The sequence below is a fragment of the Ctenopharyngodon idella genome, chromosome 4 (genome assembly GCF_019924925.1).
Source record: "Ctenopharyngodon idella isolate HZGC_01 chromosome 4, HZGC01, whole genome shotgun sequence".
NCBI classification, from domain to species: domain Eukaryota; kingdom Metazoa; phylum Chordata; class Actinopteri; order Cypriniformes; family Xenocyprididae; genus Ctenopharyngodon; species Ctenopharyngodon idella.
In genome coordinates this window covers 644,771-669,366 of record NC_067223.1, presented here as the reverse complement: position 1 = coordinate 669,366, position 24,596 = coordinate 644,771, and the positions used below count along the sequence as shown (strand labels likewise).

The 24,596-nt window shown below is 35.9% G+C and overlaps 1 protein-coding gene across 1 annotated transcript; it reads right to left on the bottom strand.

Annotated features, from left to right (window-relative positions):
- Positions 1-2,958: 2,958 nt before the first annotated feature.
- Positions 2,959-9,422, bottom strand: LOC127510773 (calcitonin gene-related peptide 1). Its single transcript, XM_051890777.1, has 4 exons — positions 9,339-9,422; positions 8,771-8,876; positions 6,638-6,775; positions 2,959-5,700 (listed from the first exon to the last, which is right to left on the bottom strand). Exons 2-4 carry the CDS (start codon positions 8,848-8,850, stop codon positions 5,526-5,528), a joined length of 393 nt encoding a protein of 130 aa, XP_051746737.1. The 5' UTR covers positions 8,851-8,876; positions 9,339-9,422; the 3' UTR covers positions 2,959-5,525.
- Positions 9,423-24,596: the final 15,174 nt, after the last annotated feature.

Genomic DNA, 24,596 nt, shown 5'->3' with positions numbered 1-24,596 from the left:
TACATCACTCACAACTATAGAAACACTCATTGATATAGGAGAAGAACTAGTGCTGTCAAAACGATTAATTGTGATCAATCGCACCTAACATAAAAGTTTGTAAATATATAATGTGTATGTATATACTGTGTATATATGTGTATATATATATATATATATATATATATATACACACACACACACACACACACATAAATACAATATATGCAATATATATATATACATTTATAAAACAGTTAGTTCCTGTTCTTGATTCTGATTGGTCAATAGCTGTGTTTTATTCACAATGACCGCTTCACCCAACGGTTCTGTGTATCACTACACAACACCCTTAGCAACCACTCTTAGCAACGTAAACTGTTTGTTCTCAGTTGATATAGTTCATTGAAGCTTACTGTATTATGAAGAACTAGAAGAGTATTGTGAGAAAGAGATCGTTTGAGCGAGTTTATTACCTGCATTCAGATTTAGCATTTTCCTTCAGGTCAGTCCTATGTTCATAATAAAAAATCTGTTTAAATGTCTGATGTATTATCTTGTCCTTTTAACAGCTAAGGGGCTTTCCCGTGACTGACAGCGCTAGTCAAGTCTTGTTCCGTGTTCACAACAATTCAGTGTTTTCAATGTAAAAGTCTTCACTACTGACTGACACACTCATAAAGACAGTCTTTGCCGCCATCTAATGGCGTAATAATGTAACTTCTGTTGCTTTTAGTGAAAGTTTACTTAATGATAGTTGCATTGATACATATTTTTTGCTTTAATACTTGTATTGTGTGGTAACCGTTTTATAAAAGCAATAAGGTACTTGAGGCTAGTGCTGTATCGTGAATAAGTCACAGCTGAAGAGGGTTGCAGGCACTCCTCTTCGCGTCGTGTCTAACAACGCCCTTCAGCCGTGACTCATTCACGATACAGCACAGCCTCTTGTACCTTATTGCTTACATATACACACTCACACATATACAAACTTTTATGTTAGAAGTGATTAATTGTGATTAATCAGTTTGACAGCACTAGAAAAACACAAGTATTTGCTGAAAATACAACGTTAAGATGGTTTATGCTGGTTTGTTGCTGGCTTGGACCAGCATATGCTGCTCTTATGAAAAAGAACTGTGCTTAATTGTATTCATTGTGCACTTGTAGTGTACTTCAAATCTTAATAATCTGTAAAGTACTTATTAATAGTTTTAACTGTAGCGTGCTATTTGATATTACAATTAAAGTTAATATATTTTAAATGACTCCTGTGATTCTGCAGTTTGATATAGCAGTTTGGAGTATGTATGGATGTATGGAAGGATATTTTAAATTGTACTAAATTAATTGTATTAAATTGCAACTTCATCACATATGTGTAATTTTAAATATATTCACAAAAACTGACATAAAAATTTCAATAGAAACGACATTAAAGTATATTTTTTGCCATAAATGCTTGTCAGTACACTATAACCATATTTCAAAGATGAAGGAGAAGTAATTATGAAATTGCATATAAAAATGTACTAATTAAGTTAGTCAGAAAACAGTTCAGCTAAGTCCATGTAATATAAATTTAATAAATAATATTTATTAATTTATTTGCACTTTTATTAAAGTATAGCCTATTACTTAAAGTATATTCTTTTAAAGCATGGGTGGGCTCTGTCTTGCAGAGTTTAGCTCCAACCCTGCTCAAACACACCTGAACCAGCTAATCAGCCAGCTAGTCTTCAGGATTACTAAAAGGCTACAAGCAGGTGAGATTTATCAGGGTTGGAGCTAAACTCTGCAGCCAGAGTTTGTCTATCTCTGTTTTAAAGGATATTTTTTCAGTCATAAGTATTCTTTTTAAAGGTATGCTAAAGTGTACTTCTTTTTAAAATGCTGGTTAAATTAGTTAGAAATCCTGGTAAAGACACCAGAATTCAGAACACAACATGATGGTGATCAGCAGTGCTGGTCAACAGGGATGAGATTTATTTAATATTATAAAAATATTTTGCTAATGAGAAACATATGAGATAAAGGTGGTACTAAAACTAAAACTTCAAAAAAAAAAATCCACTAAGAAATCAGGCACGAGATATGAAACATCAGTTGCACTGGACAAAATGACACACTATTAACTAACTTTCCATTGCCCTAATTAAAAAGTACAAGTTAATTATCTAGATGAAATGAGTCACACTTGAACTTAAGCTCTCCTCTCCTCTCTGTCTAGTCTGTGTACGTAATGGATCTGATGGCCCTGTATGTCAGCCATATTAACTGCACTGAACAGCGGCTGTAGCCTTTAACCTCTTTGTGGATACCCACGTCATTATGACAGATATATCAACCACCAAATTATCCGTGACCATAGCCAATCCTATTATTTCCTGTTATATTAATACAGGAAACACCCTCGCTGTTTGATACACTTAGATCAGAATAGAAATGATGTCACACTGGGGCAAGAACATTTTTCGTACAACGTCAGGATAATTAGGAAGTTGATTCTAAGAGGAAATGATATGAAGTGCTTCAGTGTTGTATTTGCTCACATGTGGATTCTCATCAAAAGGCCATATTTCACCCTAAAATCGAAAGAAAAATAATATTATATTTTATTTAAAGAAAATGAAGCATATATTTTCTTTAAGAATATATTTAAGAATGTTAACATTGTGAAATAATTTTAAATGCACATTTACTCTAATTCTCTAATGTGTCTTTTGAGGTGTTAAATATATTTTGAGGTACGTGACAAACTAGAAATATATATATATATATATATATATATATATATATATATATATATCCATCTTGTGAATGGGAAAGGGACTGTGTGAAAATTTATGGCAGAAATTTTCATTGGGCCTTACCTGTCCATCATGTTGCTGATGATGCATCAGTCATTATGTGAAATGCCACTGACGTATTCGTCTGATTGATTCATATGTATTGCAGCTGGCCCTTCCACATATTTTATCTATTTCTGTCTCAATAATATCTTTTTATTAGAGCAGCCACAGAATGTGTGTGACGGCTCACACCAGTTGACATTCACCATCAAAAAGAAGAGGAAAAATGAACAGAATATTCTATGTGATTGCCAATTCAAACATGTGGACAAAATGATAGTCACTGATGATGACAGAGATGTTTTGTTTTAGAGTTGGCTATCATATTGAAACGGGTGTCAAAGGAGAAGACATTTTCACACTACTTTTTGTGCATTTTATTTTATTTTTTATTTCTGATATCTCTGACAGCATTTTTCTCAATTAGCTGAAATTAGCAATGCTATTATTTGCAAACTATATACAATGAAATGCACCATCTGGATACAATATCATATTCTTACATTTATTTCCAGGAATCAAGTCAAAGTTGTATTTTAAAAAATAATACATAATAAAAATAATACATTCATTTTGCATGAGACCTTTCACATATTCCACAGCATTAGAACAGGAACCAATAGAAACCACTAACAGAAATCTTTTAGTGTAGGCAGTGAAATTATAAAGAGAAAATGACCTAGTCTTCATATGACACAATGAAAATTTAGCAATAGTGATCTATAATACATAATAACTTCCACAACTGACCAATTTCCTGATAAAGCAAGATGCTCAAAGGCCAGTCATATAATTACTTATAGTTGACATAAAGATTTATTAATTATTTAACAATTTTCAACAGTTAAAAACAATCAACAATTAACATTTTTAACAACTTCTTTCATAAAAATTCATTAAAAAATATTAAAACAATAATCTTTAAACATTATTACGCAAAGGTTCCTGGATAATAACTGTTGTTGACTGGATTTTTTTTTTTTATTATTATATGGGATGTGCTCAAATTAAATTTATTGCACAAATTAAATTTATTTACACAACATTTACTTAAAATTCACTCAAAAATATTTGAAATAAAAAGGAAATGTGCATTCTCAAATACTGACTTGCAAGCTTAGCTGCCAGTCCCAGTAAATCTAGTTCTTTGTTCATGAACTGAATGTTAAGCAGGTAAAAGTCTGGTCCTAGATCTTCATCTTTAACTTTGACCTATACGTCACGGTACAAGAGCCAATAAAAAGTGTTTGTACAGACGTGGACAAAATTGTTGGTACCCTTGGTAAATATGAACAAAAAAGCCTGTGAAAATAGATGTGCATCGTTAATCCTTTAGATCTTTTATTTAAAAAATTCACAAAAATCTAATATTTTCATTGAAGTATGAACTTAAAATGGGGGGTAAATTTCAAGTCATGGCTGGATAATTTCATGTTCCTAGTCACCCTGGTGTGCTAAAAATGTAAATATGGATGGGAATATACTTCAGAGATATTTTACTCATAAGAATTTCTAAGGGTACCATTAATTGTGTACAACATGTATTAGAGAATAACATTTATTTCATAATGAGATTTACCCCCCATTTTAAATTCTTATACTTCAATGAAAGGTTAAAATTTTGTGAAAAAAAAAAAAAAAAAAAAAAAAAAAACTAAAGGATTAATGATGCAGATTTATTTTCAGTTTTTTTTTTTTTGTTTGTTTTGTTTTTTTCATATTTATCAAGGATACCAACAATTTTGTCCACATCTGTATTTACTTTCCCAAACTGTTTTCTCTGTTACTGTTTTCAATGCCTTTTTTTACCTCCTCAGTTTTACCATCAGCATGTGGTTTTGTATGTATTGCAGATGCCCTTATAAGCAAGAACTCTTTTTAGATAGTCAGAGTCAGAGCAGAGGTCTATAATGAGCTAGAATGGTGCAAAAATTGAATGTCTTTTATGGCTATAATAGCCTACAGTAATCATTGTATGCAACCACTTGATGTTGGCATGCATTAACTTATCTGTGTGTTCATGAAAACAGAGATATGGCGAAGCTCCACATCTAATCAGATGGTGTCAGACAGAGTTATAATGGCTAATGGTTGTGGTATATTTAACCACATTTCCAGTATCACTTTCTTTAACAAAAATGAATGACTGTGGTTTAAAAATGACAGTTTTAAAAGATAAGTCATACTTGCTGTATTGCTTTGAAATTTGACCAGCAGTAATAAACAAACAATCTTGAAGACTATGGGTTTATTGACCTTATTGTAATGACATTGAGCAGAGAAGTGGATTATCTTTTTTCTTTTATTAGAAAAATCAAAACAAAATGTCAGTTCTTCTTTGCTATTCATGTACTTTTTATAATACATTTTAATCATGTGCCATCATGATAGCGTGTTGCAAAACACTGTATGTTGTCTGAGAACCTTATTGTCATGCAAGGTTTACAGAAACCGATGCTGCAAACAACTGTTTACACCAAAAGGCACTGGCTTTCATGTACACTGGGAAAAAAGAAAAGAAAAAAAAAATCAAATAAAAATGAAAACAAATGCAATAACATACAAACAGATTAATTTTCTTCATTATCATACATATTACATTTATTTTACTGTAGGGGTATGATTCTCGCTTTGGGGAGCAAGAGGTCCCAGGTTCAAATCCCGGACGAGCCCCCAACTGTGTTGCCATTTGAACTATAGTGGCAGGTAAACAGGCGACTGCAGCAGGTCTCTCTTTCCGTAAGTGTTGGATCCGACGTTGGTTGGCGCATAGACGGTGCCGATGGTGTTGCTGGATCGGATGAGAAAATCTGCTAATCTCTGAGTCACGCAGGTGGCTGTATTGCACCTCCTCTTTTCGATGTGATGACTGTAGGGTAGGTAAGAAGGTTATTCAGTCATTACTCATATGCCTAAATAAACTACAAAATTAATTAACTTATGATTTTTTTAAATAATTTACGTCACCATGAAATCAAAATTGACAATTCTTGTTTTTACAGAATATTATAAATGATTTCTCTAATGAAATTTTTACAACCTGTCACTCACACGAGATAACTACAAACTACAATGATCCAATCAATTTCCGATGGACAAAATCAAATCCCGCCCTCCTTTTTTTTTTTTTCTTGTTCAAGAAGCTGTCATATACATCACAATAGGGAATAAAGGACTATTGCAACTTCCTTTTCATGCTGACTTGGCAAAATGTAGGCAAGATTTTGCAGGCAAATAAGGTCCACTGTTGTTTATCAGTAGTGTAGTGATGTACAAAATACGAATTGCAACTCAGACAGAAGTCTAAGCAGCTTTCTGTTAGTGTAGGCAGTGAATGATGCGTGACCAAGTTGAAGACGAGTAAAATCTGCTTGGCGATCTTTTTGCCTTCATGCAAAAATAAGACTGAATTTCACCCATGAAATTTTGTCAAGTAACAGCCTAAATGTGATATACCATAACGAGTAATAATGACTAAATAACATTAATTAATGTAAATAGTAAAAAAAAAAAAAAAAAAAAAAGCTATAGCAGGTTCAAGTGTCAGAATTTTATAGTGCATATGGACAAGTGGACAGATACAAACAGACAAATGTCCCATAATTTAAACAATTTGGAATGCCAACTGACCAATTACTTTTGTAGACACTTAGAAAAAAAAAAGGTTAAATGGGGTTCTTTTAATAAATTACCGCAAAATGTAACAATTACGAAATTGTGTAAAAGTACTTTGATGGTACTGCCTACAAAAATGGCAACATCTTAAACAATGAATCATAATTGACACAATTAATTTGTCCAAGTACCTGTTCACTGCACTGGGACCCCTTGGGGACCGTTGCCTTGTAAAACTCACAAAGGGATTGTCAGATAGATCATCTCTAACCAGCCATCCATCGGCCTCTTGCAAGTCATCTGGCTGCTCATTGGACGAAAGGGAGTACCTGTTGACAAGAAGAGGCCACAAAGCACCATCTCATCAAGAACTGCTTATAGAGTGCCACTCTCCCTGACCATGACAATCTTCTGAAGTGGAGATGTGTTGCAAGTGGATCATTTGTGCCCGCTGGTCATATCACTCATACACACTTCTATCTACACAGTTGTTACACCTCAAGATAGACCAAATAATTTGCTACTTTTTTTTTTCCGTCAGGTAACCTACAGTTTGTTTGATGTGATACCATTACACTCAATGAAGGTTACAATTTTTTTTTATTTTTTTTTGTAGTGATGCCACAGAACAACCCAAATCCGCAAACAACCTTTCAGTGAACAGTTCTAAATATATGTATGTATATATATATATATATATATTATTATTATTTTTTTTTTTTTAGTGTGGTTTTTTTTAGTGTGTGTGTTTTTAGTATGTTTTAAAAATCTAAAGAACCTTTTTCCACTATAAAGAACCTTTTGTGCAGTGGAAAGGTTGCATGGATCTTAAAGGTTCTTCACAGAACCATTGATGCCAGTAAAGAACCTTCATTTGTGTAACATTAGCCTACATTATTAACTTTAATTGTTTATATTTACATAAAAAAAATGAGCTGACTACAATTTATCAATAAATCTGACTACATTTAGTCACCAGCAAGAGTTAAATTTAAAGGTCAAATCAACTAGAAATACAGGTACACACTTACTCTTTCTTATCACTAATTTCCACACCAAAACGATATAATAACACAAACAGAAGTATGGGAATTAATTAGTAGCCACGTTAAAAAAATGAAATATAGATCGGCTTCTTCAAAGTCGCCACCATACATGCACACTCTGCTTTTCTTTCACTATCCGGTTAAATTCATGCATTTAAAAAATTGATTTTAATTAATTTAAGGGTACACCAGTATTGAAATTCTGGCCAATAGCGATAAGAGGGTAATTAATTTTAATAAATAATCACTAATAGCTGATATCATACTACTTTCTTGCAAATTATGTCTGCAAAATATGTTGATTCAAGAACATGTCTTGGCATGTCTTACTTGGCAAAATCAAGGTGACCCCTGATTTTGCCGAGCTTGATGCGTTACTGGGTCAACATATTTTGTTGATCCTGGAACAACATTCCTGTCTGAAAAAATGTAATCCTAAGCCTATCCATACCCCTAAACCTACCCATAACTTATCCCTAAAATCAGAGGGAAATGACAGGTAAATAACACTGATGTAGAAGCACCTAACCCTGATTGTAAGCCTAAACTTGACATAATCTGTGAACTTGTCCCTCAAATCTGATTGGTTGATTGGAATGTTGTTCCAGGATCAACAAAGATGCTGATCCAGGAACATGTTGCACTTGGTGAAATCAGGTTCTGCCTGTCAGCACATAAGCACAGCATATACGGTAACACTTTACAAAAAGGTTCATTAGTTAAACATTAGTTAATGTATTAACTAACATGAACTAACCATGAGCAATACATTTGTTGCTGTATTTACTAATCTTCGTTAATGTTAGTTAATGAAAATACAGTTGTTCATTGTTTGTTCATGTTAGTTCACAGTGCATTAACTAATGTTTACAAGATTTTAATAATGTATTAGTAAATGTTGAAATTAACATTACCAAAGATTAATAAATGCTGTATAAGTGCAGTTCATTATTAGTTCATATTAACTAATGTAGCTAACTAATGTTAACTAATGAGCCTTATTGTAAAGTGTTACTGCATATACACTCATGCTCTTAAAACACAAGGGTTTGAGATCAAAAGCTTTTTAAAATCATGAAAAACATAAATTTAGTAAAGTGTGTCCAAACATTTGACTGCATGGTAGTAATGTTATTAAGTATTATTAGTATTAAATATTAAATATTTTTGACTTAAGGGTTGGATCAGGGACATCCTAAAAAATAGATCAAACATCAGATCAAAAATACATCCCAGCAGCTAACATTTTGACTTTTTACAATGAGTTAGAAGACATACCTGTTGTGAGGGACTGTGGCGACACAATGCAGCATCACAAGGAAGATCAGGATCTGGGAGGACAGTTTCAGATGATACATGGCAGACTGCAATACTTTTCAATGTTCTTGTGCAAAAGAAAAGAAAAAAAAGCAGCAGCATGAGTAAAATTGCATGTCACACAAAAAATTTTAGTTTTTTTTGCAAGTGTAGATCACAGGAAAGCATTTTGTAAAGCAGCCAGTATGTTCTTTTTAACTCATATTAAGTCAAGTCAAGTCACCTTTATTTATATAGCGCTTTTTACAATGTAGATTGTGTCAAAGCAGCTTTACATTGATAACTGGTACATTATTTGGCTGCACAGCAGCTCTTAAAGAATAGTGTCAATGCAGGCAGATCAAAGCACTGTTGAATATCAAATGTCAAGTCAAATTACAGTGCACGACATTAGCATTATCATTACTATTATTAAAATCACAATTTTTACCACTTTTAAACTAAAAATAAACTCATAGAGAGTGTTGTTGAGCCTAATGATACTACAAAAAGTTTCCAGATATTTTATTAAAAGAGTAACAGTACTCACTTCCAGCGTTTTCAAGCCAGTGGACAGCAGCTCCAGAAGATGCTGGCGTTGTCTCTGTTTTTGACACAAACACTCACACACTCACTCGCTCCATTCGCTCTGTTATAGGCTCCTACCCTCAACCACTTGTGACATCATCACACTCCTCCAAATATAGCTCTCGATTTCCAGCAGAGATCAGGGGTATATTTTAGAGGGGGGTTAGCTTGAAGAATTCAAACTCAAAGTTAGGGTCAAAAGCGGCATTGACGCTTGTCATGACGTTCGTCGTGGACATCATCATCGACTACCTTCATGTCATAATGCTTCAGATGACTCTGAGTCCTTCCTGCAATGGAAAAACAAGTACTTTCTATGAGCACATTTTGCTCATTATAATTATTGTTTCTGGAGAAAAATCAATGCTGTACCTGAAAAAACTTCTTCAAAATATTATAGATGTTGGGTCAGGCCTTGTTCATTCAATATGTTTTAAAAGTGCCAGACTTAGTTCAAAACTTTTCCTTTCTTGTAGGCCAATACTTACTTTTCCTTTTCCAGTGATTTAAGTAGCAATGACTCACTCTTTATTGTAAGTCAGAGAACAAAAAGTAGTTTCAGCCAAAACCCACCAACATCCAAGGAGACTGAAATGTATGGCACATGAAATCTAACAGAATGGACAAAATGTGAAAATTCTTGGAATCTCCTCTTGGACATGAATCATTTTGAAGCTTGAAAGTCTGCATTTAGTTTCACTGAAGAAAGATTTTGGAATGACATAAAATTTTAATTTTGTTAAAAATGTATCATGTTTTTCTATAGGCCTAGTGACTTTAAACCAAAACTAAATAAGATGCCACTATATAGTTTTACACATAATTGTAAAAATTGTAAAAAGACGTAACCTGCGAATTTTACCTTAAAGAGCAACTTTCACCTGATTTAACCCCTAAATATTAGTTTTGTTGGTAGGCTATATATGAATGTGTTTAGATCGAAATTAAATAAGATGCTAATAGTTTTACAAAAATGGATATATTCAATTCTAAAGTAAATATGCATATAGCCTAATGTAGGTATTTTAATAAAATTTGAATTGTTATTTTGTAAATAAATTAATAAATCCAATCAAACGTCTCCCCCGGGTTTGCCAACCGCCATAAAACATCTAAAGAAGAAGAAGAACGTCTCCCCAATCTCATTTGCCTAAGAATTTAAAGGGTTAGTTCACCCAAAAATGAAAATAATGTCATTTATTGCTCACCCTCATGCTGTTCCACACCCGTAAGACCTTTGTTAATCTTCGGAACACAAATTAAGATATTTTTGTTGAAATCCGATGGCTCAGTGAGGCCTCTATAGCCAGCAATGACATTTCCTCTCTCAAGATCCATTAATGTACTAAAAACATATTTAAATCAGTTCATGTGAGTACAGTGGTTCAATATTAATATTATAAAGCGACGATAATATTTTTGGTGCGCCAAAAAAAAACAAAATAACGACTTATATAGTGATGGCCGATTTCAAAATACTGCTTCAGAGCATTATGAATCAGCGTGTCGAATCAGCGGTTCGGAGCGCCAAAGTCACGTGATTTCAGCAGTTTGGCGGTTTGACACGCGATCCGAATCATAATTCGATACGCTGATTCATAATGCTCCGAAGCTTCCTGAAGCAGTGTTTTGAAATCGGCCATCACTATATAAGTCCTTATTTTGTTCTTTTTTTGGCGCACCAAAAATATTCTCGTCACTTTATAATATTAATATTGAACCACTGTACTCACATGAACTGATTTAAATATGTTTTTAGTACATTAATGGATCTTGAGGGAGGAAATGTCATTGCTGGCTATGAAGGCCTCACTGAGCCATCGGATTTCAACAAAAATATCTTAATTTGTGTTCCAAAGATTAACGAAGGTCTTACGGGTGTGGAACGCCATGAGGGTGAGTAATTAATAACAGAATTTTCATTTTTGGGTGAACTAACCCTTTAAAGATGTGTTTACGCCATATCGTAATTACTGTAACTATGAGATTCTGGCTTGTAAAAAGAGTTCACGTCCTCGTAGAGCTCGTAATTACAGTTTGCAAGCTGGGAGTCTTCTGAAATCTCCCATGTGTACCATGTGGCCGCTGTACCACCTGACCACTGTAGATTCATTTAGGCGTTGATAGTGGTGCCATAGAAACGCATAATTCCCAGTCCGAGGACGTGAACAGCTCCAAATATAACGTCACATGTTGTCATCTCAAGATTACAGTAATTATGTGGTAGCGTGAACACAGCATAACTACACAGAGCAAACAAAGTGAGAAACTAACTAGACACACCTCAACTGAGGACTCTAATCAATCTGTAACCATAGAAACTAAATGGCAGGGAACAGAGAAGAACAGAACTAATTAACAAGCTTGAAACAATGGCAGACTAGAACATGACAAGGAAACTGAATCAAACAATAAACATGACTAAAACGGTAACACTTTACAATACGGGTACACTAATATGCATTAATTCATGCTTAACTAATGCACAGATAATCATGTTTTAATGTATGACTCATGAAGAACTAAACCATTAATTAATGATTACTGCATCAGCAACTATTAAAGTTTCTATATGATTAATAGATTAATTAATCTATGAATTGTTATTAATTAAATGTGTCATAATGTATTAATTCCTCAATAACATATTTTATTAACTAATAATGTAAGTTAATGTGGTAATTACCACAATGGTTTGAAGCCATGTACTTCAACTTCCAGTTATCTGTTTTAATTAATCATTAACTAATGACTTGCAAATGTATCATTATGTTATGACTTTACTTGTTGAGGCACATGACTATTAACTAATTGTTAAGTAATATGTCGTTATAGTTTTGACATCTACACTAAGCCATGGATTTCAATTTCCAGCCATCTACAACCGGGACTCCACTGTACCAGATAAACTGCTGCATCCGGAACCTTGTTGTTCATGGCACAGGAATGTGTCAGGTTAAGCTTGAGGTCTAGGTTTTAAAGGCAGAACACTGAGAACATGTGGCCGGGCACTGCTATTTCGTAACACTGTGTCAAGACCGGACAAAGAGAATAGAACCCATTATAATCAGTGATAGTGATTCAACACTGGATGCGGCAAGACGCAACACAACACAACACAACAAAACGTCACTTCTGTTATGAAGGACAAATGGACTTGCAATGGTCTGTCATGTCCAGTGTAAACAACTGTTGCAGCATGACTCGATAATGGTCACATACAGTTTAAACACAGTGCAACATCAATCTGTAGTTCAGATTCTGGTGTGCTGATATTTGTGTGCAGCTCAACTTACCCATCCTTCAAACACATTCTCTGACATTACACTCACTGCATGTGCAACTGTCAGTCAAGTCAAGTCACCTTTATTTATATAGCGCTTTTTACAATGTAGATTGTGTCAAAGCAGCTTTACATTGATAACTGGTACATTGTTTGGCTGCACAGCAGCTCTTAAAGAATAGTGTCAATGCAGGCAGATCAAAGCACTGTTGAATATCAAATGTCAAGTCACAACCCATTAATTACATATTACTTAACAATTAGTTAATAGTCATGTGCCTCAACAAGTAAAGTCATAACATAATGATATATTTTCAAATCATTAGTTAATGATTAATTAAAGCAGACAACTGGAAGTTGAAGTACATGGCTTCAAACCATTGTGGTAGTTAACACATTAACTTACACTTTTAGTTAATAAAATATGTTAAGGAATTAATACATTATGACACATTTAATTAATAACAATTCATATATTACTTAATCTATTAATCATATAGAACTTGACTTGACATTTGATATTCAACAGTGCTTTTGATCTGCCTGCATTGACACTATTCTTTAAGAGCTGCTGTGCAGCCAAACAATGTACCAGTTATCAATGTAAAGCTGCTTTGACACAATCTACATTGTAAAAAGCGCTATATAAATAAAGGTGACTTGACTTGACTTGACTAGAAACTTTATTAGTTGCTGATGCAGTAATCATTAATTAATGGTTTAGTTCTTCGTGAGTCATACATTAACACATGATTATCTGTGCTTTAGTTAAGCATGAATTAATGCATATTAGTGCACCTGTACTGTAAAGTGTTACCACTAAAATAAACTCATGACAGTGTTGTGTAAACGTCTGTTTTCTCCATATTAGGATTTTTCCGCCTAACGCTTTCAGCTTTGTGATTGGTGGTGCAGCTGTGAAATTACAGAGGGCTAATCCAGTCAACGAGAGACTAATTTCAAATGACAGGAAAATTGTCCAATCGAATTGTTCCACTAAATGGGTGGGCCTCAATAAGTTTATGATGCGTTCCGCCCACTGTGGGGGAACACCATCGTGAAAAAAAAAAAAAAAAACACTGATAAAATAGCTAGCGCTATTCACTACGGAAACCGCAAGTAACATTAATTAAGAGTACATTGTTGCTAATTTATTATCCACGCCATTTTAAGATTAACTTTTAAAGAAAAGCTGGAGTTAATCGGCAAAGGAAGGCCTATACCAGGGCTTAATTTTGTGCAGAAAGCCAAAGCTTTTTAAAGCATTTCAACCCCAGTGGTAGCCTACCACTGGATGACAGCATCAATCAAGAAGCTAAAGCTGTTGAAATTGTTTGCTTTTTGGGCAAGTTATTTAAAATCAAATAGGTTACGTGACTGATTTTATTCTGGCTGCCGCTGCCACTGTTTTATATATGTAAAGCTTTATTTGAGGAAACAGTTATTTTGCAGAATTGCTGGTCAGTCTGTAAATTTACTAACTTAGCGACCATGCAGATTTGCTGTAATTCTGCATAATAGTTGCATTTTTCCCAAATCATAAGTTTAATATGGTCTGCTACATAGTACATAAATTTAATCGGCTACTGTGCCAGTCTAATGATATGAGATATTATGCTTATTTGTGGTGTGGTTAAAGTCTTTGGTAATATTCATTAAGAAAATAAGCTCATTCATAACATTGGTAAAATGCACTAACTAGTCTTGCCAAATACATTCTCACTACCTGCAAGATCCCCTTTTTGACATGCTATAAAACCCCATATAGTGTGCTTTAAGTATTATTCTGAATTTTATAAAATATATTGCATGCTTTTCCACATATAACCATGCATTACCGGACACAAGCTGTTGAACAGTATTCTGGGTGTCAGATGAGCATGGATCTCGCAGTGAAATTATCAGCATCATTAGTGTGGGCGAGAGCTGTATCGTATTTGTACCTTTCAGACAAAAATGGGGATCTTTATTAATCCTCAGTATTAATATACTAAATATGAGTATGATGTTATGCTTTTCTTTTGTATTATGTATTACTTTACTCAAAATTAAAATGCAATTCACACATTTTTACATACTGAAATACACCTCTTTCATGATAAGCATGTTTCCAATTTAAAAAATGGGGGGGGGGGGGGGGGGGGGGGGGGGGATGTTCTATCATAATACAACTATATAGTTAGATTTTTAAACTCACTGGCCATAATGAAGTGAGCTGAAGTAGCTTAGCACGATAATGACCAATATTACCTGCAATCAAATTGAACATATTATGTTTTGTTAAGATTAATGACATAAAATAAATCATCATTCTCTGCACCATTTGTAAAGTATGGACAGTAATTCAGTCACATTACAGCACAGTGGTGTGACTCACTGGTATAAGTACTCATCTAATGGGTGAACCTCTGCCCTCATTTCTCAGTGTGGCTCTACACATCTCAACTCAGCCATTTCAAAACTGCCATTGATAATACCAACCATGGAGCTTGGGATCTCAAACCGCCTCTCAGTCTGAGTGATGGTGCTTTTGGTGTAAGCCCCCATCAGGGATTTGGGGAAATAACAGATGGCAAGTACACCAATAAAGATCTATTCAGACCTTTTTTTTTACATTTCAGAGAAAAAAAAGAGATAAAAATAAAAACTTAAAATAACCTAACTCCATGGCCTGGGGCCGTATGTATAAAGCCGTATGTAAAATTTTAGTCTTAAAGGCACAGTATGATTTTTTCGCCACTAGGCGTCGCTAAAATTTTCAAAACAATAACAAAGGCGTAGATTGATGACGCAGTGAATGAGCGTGGACTCATGGAACTTGTCGTCATTCCGATGGATCTAATAATGTTTATGGCAAAATAATGTTTATGGATGAGTGAATGCATTCATGTTTTTAACATGACTGTGGTATAAAGCAGGGCGTGGTCGAGAATCGCAGGCGCGATTGCTAATGAGAGACAGATATCAGTGCCACACGCGAGTCCCAGGGGATATAAAGGAATGAGGACTTTTCATTCTACCGAACTACTCGCAAAGCTGAAATACTACTAATACAGGTCAGTTTATTTGACGAATTAAAATTGTGAGGTAACACAGCACTGTTTCGATGCTCTCACGTCACACTATCATACTAAACTGCATTTGAGTGTGTTGATGTTATTCTATGTATTAGTTTGTTGGCTGTATGAGACTAACAGTAAGCTAAATCAACATTAGAATATCATACTGATGATATTCTAACATTTCGTTGTGTTGAGTTATATAACATTGATTAGTCTTATGTAGCCTACATTTGCTTACCTTGTCTAATAACGTGCACGAGCAGCGTCGAGCTCTGTCAAGTCAAAGTTGTCGCAAAGCTCTCACCATCTCTGAAATGCCACGCCGATATTGATCCTCGTTTTATTTCTCCTTTTGTCCCAACGTTTGCTGCCATGGTCCATAATGTTTGAACGAAACGAAAACAGCGTTTCGCTAGGCGTTACACAGCTGTCCACGTCTGTTGCCATGGTTACTATGCAGTAAAAGGAAACCAGGGATAATGCAGATATTACGTCATTGACAGGCGACAAGTGACAAGGGAGGGACGGGCACTATTAAAATTGTGAATTTCTCTGAATTTACAAATTCTTTGAAACATTTAGGATAATGTAAGCACACAGCTGAACGAAATATATAACACTGTGCAAGTGGTTTTTGGATATTTTAATTTAAAAATCTTACATATTGTACCTTAACTGTGTCAGAATTCTAAGAATGATGTAATTTTACTCTTATTCGTAGACCTAGGAACTTTTATGAATAATTCTTAAGTGTTAAGACTAGGTCTCAGCTCCTAAATTATTTAAAAGTGCTGGAGAGGTATCATAACCTAGTTAGGAGTAACAAGATGGCAGCAGAGATGAGGAGGCCGCGCACTTTCCAGCGAAAATGTAATGTATTGGAGTTAAATGATGACAGGGAGTTGATAAAACGATAATCGCTTGTCAAGGTGTTCTCTTTGTAACTGACCTAGTAAGAAATTTATTTTATTATTAATTATATAATTTAACTTCTCCCACTCTACAAATCAATGCTCTCACTGTAGAAATGAAAGCAATAGTTACATTTTTGTGGACTGGCATTGTGTTTGACTGGAAAAAGGCAGCAGTCTACCGGTGATGACTTATGCCCTTCAAGTCCACAGTAAGCAGGGTCTTAAATAGCACTTTTGGCCACAAAGTGGCCAAAAGTGATGTGTGGAGTTTTTTTAATGACCCTAAATGTCTGTTTAAATATGAGGAATATGTTAAAATGTGAGGAAAATATTTTTATATTTATATTTTTTAAATATTTTAAAATACGAGGGAAGAACAAAACACTAAACTTACTGAAGGTATTTATCTGACAAAATTGTTTGGCAAAAAAAGGAAAATTACAGGTTTTAGAAAAACAAAAAAGTTCACAGGAAAAAAGCATATATTAACAGCAACATAATCAGTTAATAAATAGTTCATTGGTCAACTCTTGTTTGTGTTCATAATTTCTTTGTATGACAGCTTAGCCAAAAATTATGTTGCACAATTTGGCATGTTTCAAATAAAACAATTGACTTCAACTACAACTATGCAATATGCTTACAAAAATCTTTGACACATTTTTTTTTGTCAATCTTCCTATGCTGAACGTCACTTTTGGCCACTACTGTATGGTCGCCGACACCTCGTAGACGCCAGACAAATATCTAGCATGCTAAATATCTGGAGCTGACGGCCGACTCAATATCCTGTGGTGTCACGTGTCGCGACACAACAGCCAATGAAATATAGTACACTGATGTCTATGGAAGCAGCAATAACAATCCATTCAAATATAATTTGCCGACGTTTATTTATATTGTTTAAGTAACTATAAAGCTCACTTACTCTATTGTTCTCCCAGTTTACCAGCCACATGTATTTCGGGACAAATGGATGAATTCACGTTATATATTAAGATCAAGGTTAGGTTTTTAAATGACAAAACACTCACTTGCACATATTTGAGAATCGGAATATCAGATAGTTGATGACATGGTGAGAAAAGCGATACATCTGTCATACATTGTGGCCGGCTGCCGCTGGCCGCGGTGTGTCACGTGACAACCATGACGTGTCATCATGGAAACAATAAAGGGAAACGTTCTAAAATAACAGTAGCCTTAACTCTAGGAGGTCAGCCAGAATGTTTTAAACTTATGTGTGAAAGGGTTATTTTAATTTTAATTCAATTTAATTCAATTAATTCAATAATTTCCTCCCAACATCCATTTTCAAATAAAACCATTGGGTGACAGAGTTGTTGTCAGCTCGTGTAGTGTGTAACCTCCTGTTGCAGATCATTCACGTAGTGTCACGTAGTGTAAACACCACAACGACTTCAAGACTCCACAGCAAGTCACGTAGTCTGAACAGCACAGGGATCTGCCGATGTTTAAAGTTATATAGTGTAAGCTTGGCTTAAGTGCCACCTCAGTCAGCCCTTAAGAATCAGTCTTACACTTTGCTGAAAGTTGATTTTAGCTTCTTTATAAAAGTCTCCTTCTCTTAGAAAAGTCCTACTTTTTACTAAAAAAATTTTTTGACACTTGACAGCTTGAGACTGTTCATTTCTGAGAAGTTTTAAACATAAGGACTCTGGTTTCACAAACAGGGCTTAGATTAAGCCAAGATTAGGCCTTAGTTCAACTAGGATATTTAGGTAGCTTTTATAAACATGCCTTAGAAAAAAACATTACTGGTGTACATCTTGAGACAAAACAATGGTATTGACATATTTTAAGATATGTCAGTGCAAGTTGCTTTCAGTTAAGCATTGCCTGTGAAACTGGGGGTATATGTCACAGTCTTGTTTAGTTTTAGTCTTAGTTTTCATTGTCTTTGTCATTGCCTGAATTCTAGTCCCTGTTCTATTGATTACTGTCCTTGTGTATTTAAGCGTTCTGTTTTCCTCAGTTCTTTGTCTCTCGTTGTTACTGTAGTTGTTTTAGTTTGTGTATGCATCCGTTCTTCGTGTTCATTAAAAGTCTATATTATTTGTTCATCCTGCATCACTCATCTTCCTTGGATTATCTACACAGCCAACCCATGACACCATAAGTTTGCACACACTTTTATAATTGGGTATCTGGATGTGATCAGAATTTACTAATCAAGCTCATGTGAAATACTACCTGCCTGGAAGTTTCTAGTAATCCTGAAGACCTTGACTAGCTGGATTAGACTAAACTCTGCAGGGCTGTAGCCCTCCAGGAACTGAGTTTGAGACCATTGGCTTACAAAGTATTAACGTGATCTCATTGTTGAAAGGTATCGCTCAGGTGAGGGCTGCAGAAACATTTCCAAGGCCATGAACAGTAAAGACAGTCATCAACAAGTGGAGAAAGTATGGCACAACAGGGACATTATCAAGAACAAAATTGTTGAGAAGACAAAAGAAAAACTGGTCAGGGAGGCTTTCAAGAGGCCTACAGGAACATTAACCCTCAAGCAGCCTTCGCATAGCAGCCCTTAATTGTACCTTCGTAGACAAATTTGGGCACAAAGGTCTCAGGTGTGATCCCAATTTTTTTTTTTTTTTAAATAAATGTTATATCACTATCTTCAATAAATTTTATTTATTATTATTATTATTAAATTTTATTTATTATTATTATTATTATTATGTTATGTTTAATATTGCTTCCAGTAAATTCAGACAGCCAAAACCTAAAAATATGTTGACTTTGGTGACATCTGGTGTCATATGTTGGTATAAAAATAACAAAAATGGCAAAAATATCAATGGCCACTATATGGCAGTAGTACTCAATGGCTTTAAAATTGTAGATTTAAAATAAAACAACATTTGTGCTGGGTGAGACAATACAAAGATGCTAAAATATGCTTACAGACAAATCTGACGATGCTATAAGGAAAAGACATAGTAGGAGGCCATTAAACCTGTCAGCTGCTGATGCCATCATTTACCAGCAGATGGCAGCCTCTGTCTCTATAGACTCTGTTATTCCCGGACTCCATTTCCCAGAACCCACTACTCATTATTAGTTTACTGGTTTCAGCTGTGTCTTGTTAATTATACCATTACCCTGTCTATTTAAATGCCTTTCTCCCTGGATTTAGTATGAAGTCTTGTTCATTTGTTTTGGTTTGCATGTTATGGTCAGCATTCTTGTGCAGTCTCATTGTTTCTTGGAGTTCTCGTTCCTGTCTATCTCTGTGGATGTTATGTGTTTGGACATGTGCTTTGACCCTCTGCTTGGTATGGACTATGACTTTTGGAGTGTAAATAAACTGCATTTGGAACCTCATTCTCTGCTGAATGCTGTGTTTCCATTAGTGGTGGCAAGATGACGCCTCATGAAGCATTTAAGCTTTTCAGCTTTTGTGGTTCACAAAAGGGTTAATTTCTCGAGGCTTCATTTGCTCACAATATTTATATGAATATGTTTATTTTCTGGTGGTATATAATGGTTGTATAACATAGCCGTGTAATAAATGTATTGGCTTGAAATTAATGGGGCTATCAAATGTGTGTAAATCAATTCTTTGGTCATAATAGGCAGGTGGGCCATATTATTATTCTAAAGCCACACATTTTGAGGGGATCCCATGGGTTTATAATATATCTGTCAAAATGTCGCACCAAGATTCAAACAGCTTCCTGAACCAGTCAGGCGGAAGCGAGGCTTCGGACGTCATCAGTGATGTCATTGGTATAAAGCGATACAAGCCTCTACGCGCTTCACTGAAAGCTTCCGGGATTTCTCGACACACGCTCCAAAGCCTCGGCACAGAACGTTACGTCACTAGTTTCCATCACCAAATCATTTTGGAAGACTTCATCATTATGGATCCAGCAGTTGAACTGCGCCAAGATAACCGCACAATCGAAGAACACTCTTAAGGATAAATTAATTTGTGATGCTCCTCAAACTTCGTTCAGTGACTTTCTGGATTACGCATTGTTAAGCAGGTCCCCGTTCACTGTGGGAGTGGCAGACGGGGACGCTTTGCCTAAATAATTTTTGGGGAGAGGCTATGTGAGACAAGCTCCGATGGCCACAGAGCTTGGCCAACGTTTTCCATCTGTGCCCACTCTAATGTTGGCAACACCAGTGCTCACAACGCTCACCAACACAGTCACATCAGAATCGCCAGCCATCAGCACATGCCTGAGCAGTCAACGGTCAGGATCACAATTCCTAAGCCTCCTGTTATTAAAGATTAAACCTTACAGTCTTCAGCCATCACGGACACCATCCCTGTGTTCCCGGGTGTCGTCAACACTGCGATTGAGGACTCCAAGGCATCCTATCCACGTTGGGGCTTGATATCAAAGTTGGCAGATCCATCTCTGAGAACGGTCAGAAAAGCCGGCTTTCCTAAGCCGCTCTCATCTAGTATTTCTGCTGATGTTTCTCTGGTTCCCGAATTCATCTGGCATTCCTCTGTGCTTTCAATGATGACAGTGGCGCTATTGTGTGTTTGGTCGACATTTGTCGCAACTGCTTTGAACAAGACTTCTGCTCATAATTCAGAGCATTTTCGTGTTCCTAAGTCTGTTCCTGAGCCAGTCCTAGTTTGCAGGTCTGAGCTTGAGTCTGTGCCTGAGTCTGTTCCTGAGCCTGTTCAAGTCTATGTATCTGTTCGAGAGCCTGTTCCAGTCTGTGGGTTTGTTCCTGAGCCTCTTCGAGTCTATGAATCTGTTCCTGAACCTAAGTCTGTTTCTGAGCCTATTCGAGTCTATGAATCTGTTCCTGAGCCTATGTCTGTTCCTAAGCCTGTTCGAGTCTATGCATCTGTTCCTGAGTCTGAGTTTGTTCCTGAACAGGCTCAGAAGGCTCAAGTCTATGAATCTGTTTACTGAGCCTAAGTCTGTTCCTGAGTCTGTTCGAGTCTATAAATCTAGTCCTGAGCCTAAGTCTGTTCCTGCGCCTGTTCCAGTCTATGGGTTTGCTCCTGAGCCTGTTTTAGTCTACGGATCTGTTCCGGAGTCTGTTCCTGTTTCTGAATCTGTTCCTGTCAATGAGTCTGTGCACTCTAAACCTGCACCTGTCCACGAACCTGATACCAAGCCTACTCCTGGGGTCAGTTCAGATCTTGTCCTTCCTTTTGAATACTGCGTTGTATCTATATTAGTTAACTCTGCCACTCCAGTCACTAATGTGAATGTCAAGTCTGTATGCCATGTCATCTTTGAGAAGTTTGCCTGGCACTTGTTTGCTGCTGATCCGCCTTGGGAGTTTCTGATCCCATCTGCCTGGCTCTGGTGGTGGTCGGCTCTGCCCTGGAAATCTTCTGCCCAGCGTGCTTCGCCCTGGAGACCTCCTGCCCAGTGTGCTCCAACCTGGAGACCTTCTGCCCAGCGTGCTTTGCTATGGTCACCTGCTGTCAAGCATGCTTTACCTTGGAGATCTCCGGCTTTATGATCTCCCCTTGTATATCAGAGTTTTCTGAACTTCCTGGTTGATCAGCCGTGAGCACGACAAACAAATAGGGTCAAAATGCCAGCGGCGATTCGTAAATGGTTAAATCGTCTGCCGACTGCATTGTCTTTAGTGTTTAATGTGTGGGGTGGGGGGAAATGTCTTTTATGATTTGTTTATTTATTAACTATGTACATTTCATATTATTAATGAAGTATAATGTATACATTGTTCAATTAGACATGTACAGAATGTGTGTATAACAAATTTACCTTTTTTGTAGAAGGTTGACAAATTAATACTTACCTTGTACTTTCCATGATGGTTTCACCCAAATGGGCGGGGCCTATAGTATATAAGTGCAGCTCTCTTTCATAGGAGGGGAGAGTTGAGAGGTGCAATTGGAAGTGCAACTGTGGACTGTGGAAAACCTTTCTGTAGAAGGAAATTCAGCCAAGAGCTATGTGTGTAATTTTTTTTTTTTTTTTGTATCTTTGGATTTTTGTACACTTTGGGACCGTTTGGACTGAAAATAAAAATCCTTGCACTGAAGTGCTATTGTGGCTGAGCCATCATTCTTGTGCTGAGAGTCTGTACCAACACGCCTCTTCACAACCAGTAATGTTTTTTTATTTATTTTTTTAAGGCAACGTTCATAAAAGCTACTTAAATGCCCTAATTGAACTGAGGCCTAATCCTGGCTTAGTCTAAGCTCTCTCTGTGAAACCGGGCCTGTGTGTTACCAACTATGATAAAATCCTGAATGTGGGTGATTTTAATGTTCATCATGGTAATATTCAACAACAGGTTGTGTGTGTGTTGCACAGTGGCTGATTGGCACATTTTTAAAAAAAAATTTTTAGTTACCATGGACACTCATTGGACCACGCCTCCTTGCTTACTCGTTATCTTGCTAAGTTTGTTTGTGCCTGTGTATAAGTAGTGCCTGTGTTTCACTTGTGTTTATCCCTGTGTTTCTCTGCCCTGGGGTCCGTTCTTCGTACCTTGCTTAATACATCTGAGATTAGCTATTTGACAGATGCCAGATCTTCTAATCGTGATAACTGAACTCTAGTTAATGTGGTTCTTCAAACAAATTTGTGGATTGGATTAAAATATCTGGATGAAATTGTCTGCGATTACTGGGCGTTCTCGTGTTCCTCGAAAAGGGCAGATGTATCGATACTCGAAACCACGATCAGCAATGCAGCGATTGGCTGGCATCATGATGGCAACATAATGACATCATATAATTAAAAAAGACACCTGACAAACAACTTGACGAATTTCTGGACCTTTATTAAAAAACAGCCAAGCAACTAAAATGAGATAAAAGTTATAATAGAGAAATTAAATGTTTTTTTTTTGTTGTTGTTTTTTTTACATGATTCCCAATTATTTAGGGAATCATGTAGGGCCTATAGCCTATTCATGATTTCTAGTAGGCTATATGTACACGCTTTACATTTTTATTTCAGTGTTGTAATTAGCAATTCATTTAATTTTACCTTTGGAGCAGATTTATTTTTTACGTGACAGCATTAATTAAAGTTTCTTAAGGGTCAAGATAAAGTTATCTGCATCTCCTGCACTGCATCAAGCCACTCCCATAATAGCTGTCGCGGTTCAAATTAATGCACGCAATGCATAGACTGTACATCATGTGTGTGAGACTCCAGTAAAATCATTAGGTACTTATTCCCTCACGAATAAATCTATCAACGAGTAAAACTGACTGGCAAATATTATTTGCAAAAGTATTTTTAAATCATTATTATTGTCCCTGGTTCTCATTAGGGTACTCATGTAAGAAAGTAGCAGTGGCTAGACAGACTTTAAGCATCACCTCCACTTAAAAAGATGCCATCTAATCCTGTTTACACGAAATAAGCCTGCTCCTGAGCAGGTTTAAGCTTACGGACCTGTTGCTATGACAGCAAGTCCAGGATGAGCGTCAAAGAACCGAACAATCCAAGATCATGCCAAATCGTCATCAATCAAATCCAGCAAACTGAGTTAGCGACGTACAAAGAATGGACCCCTGGTCTTTGCCCGTGTCCTTGGATCCCTTGATTTGTTTGTGTTTTTGTTTCTGTCTCTCTCTGGATTATTTGGCCTTTGGTTTTGACCTCTGCCTGTCTTTTGAATTGTGATCTTGGATTTACCCAATAAATACTGCAGTTTGCGCAACAATTTTGCGCAAAATGCAATATCCGTCGTGTTATTCTGTCATGTTTTCTCCCTTTCTTTCCAAAACGCGACAAACGCCAGTCTCCTTTCTCTTCAGAATGCGATATATCCGCTCAACCAATCACTCGTTGAATTCATTTTGGGAGTGCCGGTTGAATGTATTTTTAGTCAAATGCCTGTATATAAGATTAGTATTGGCAAAGTTCAGAGGCTGTCATATATGTGAATCAACTTACTTTGTTGTGTATTTTCAATATGAAAAATAACTTGGATTAATTGCATTTTGAAAAAAAATGTGTCAT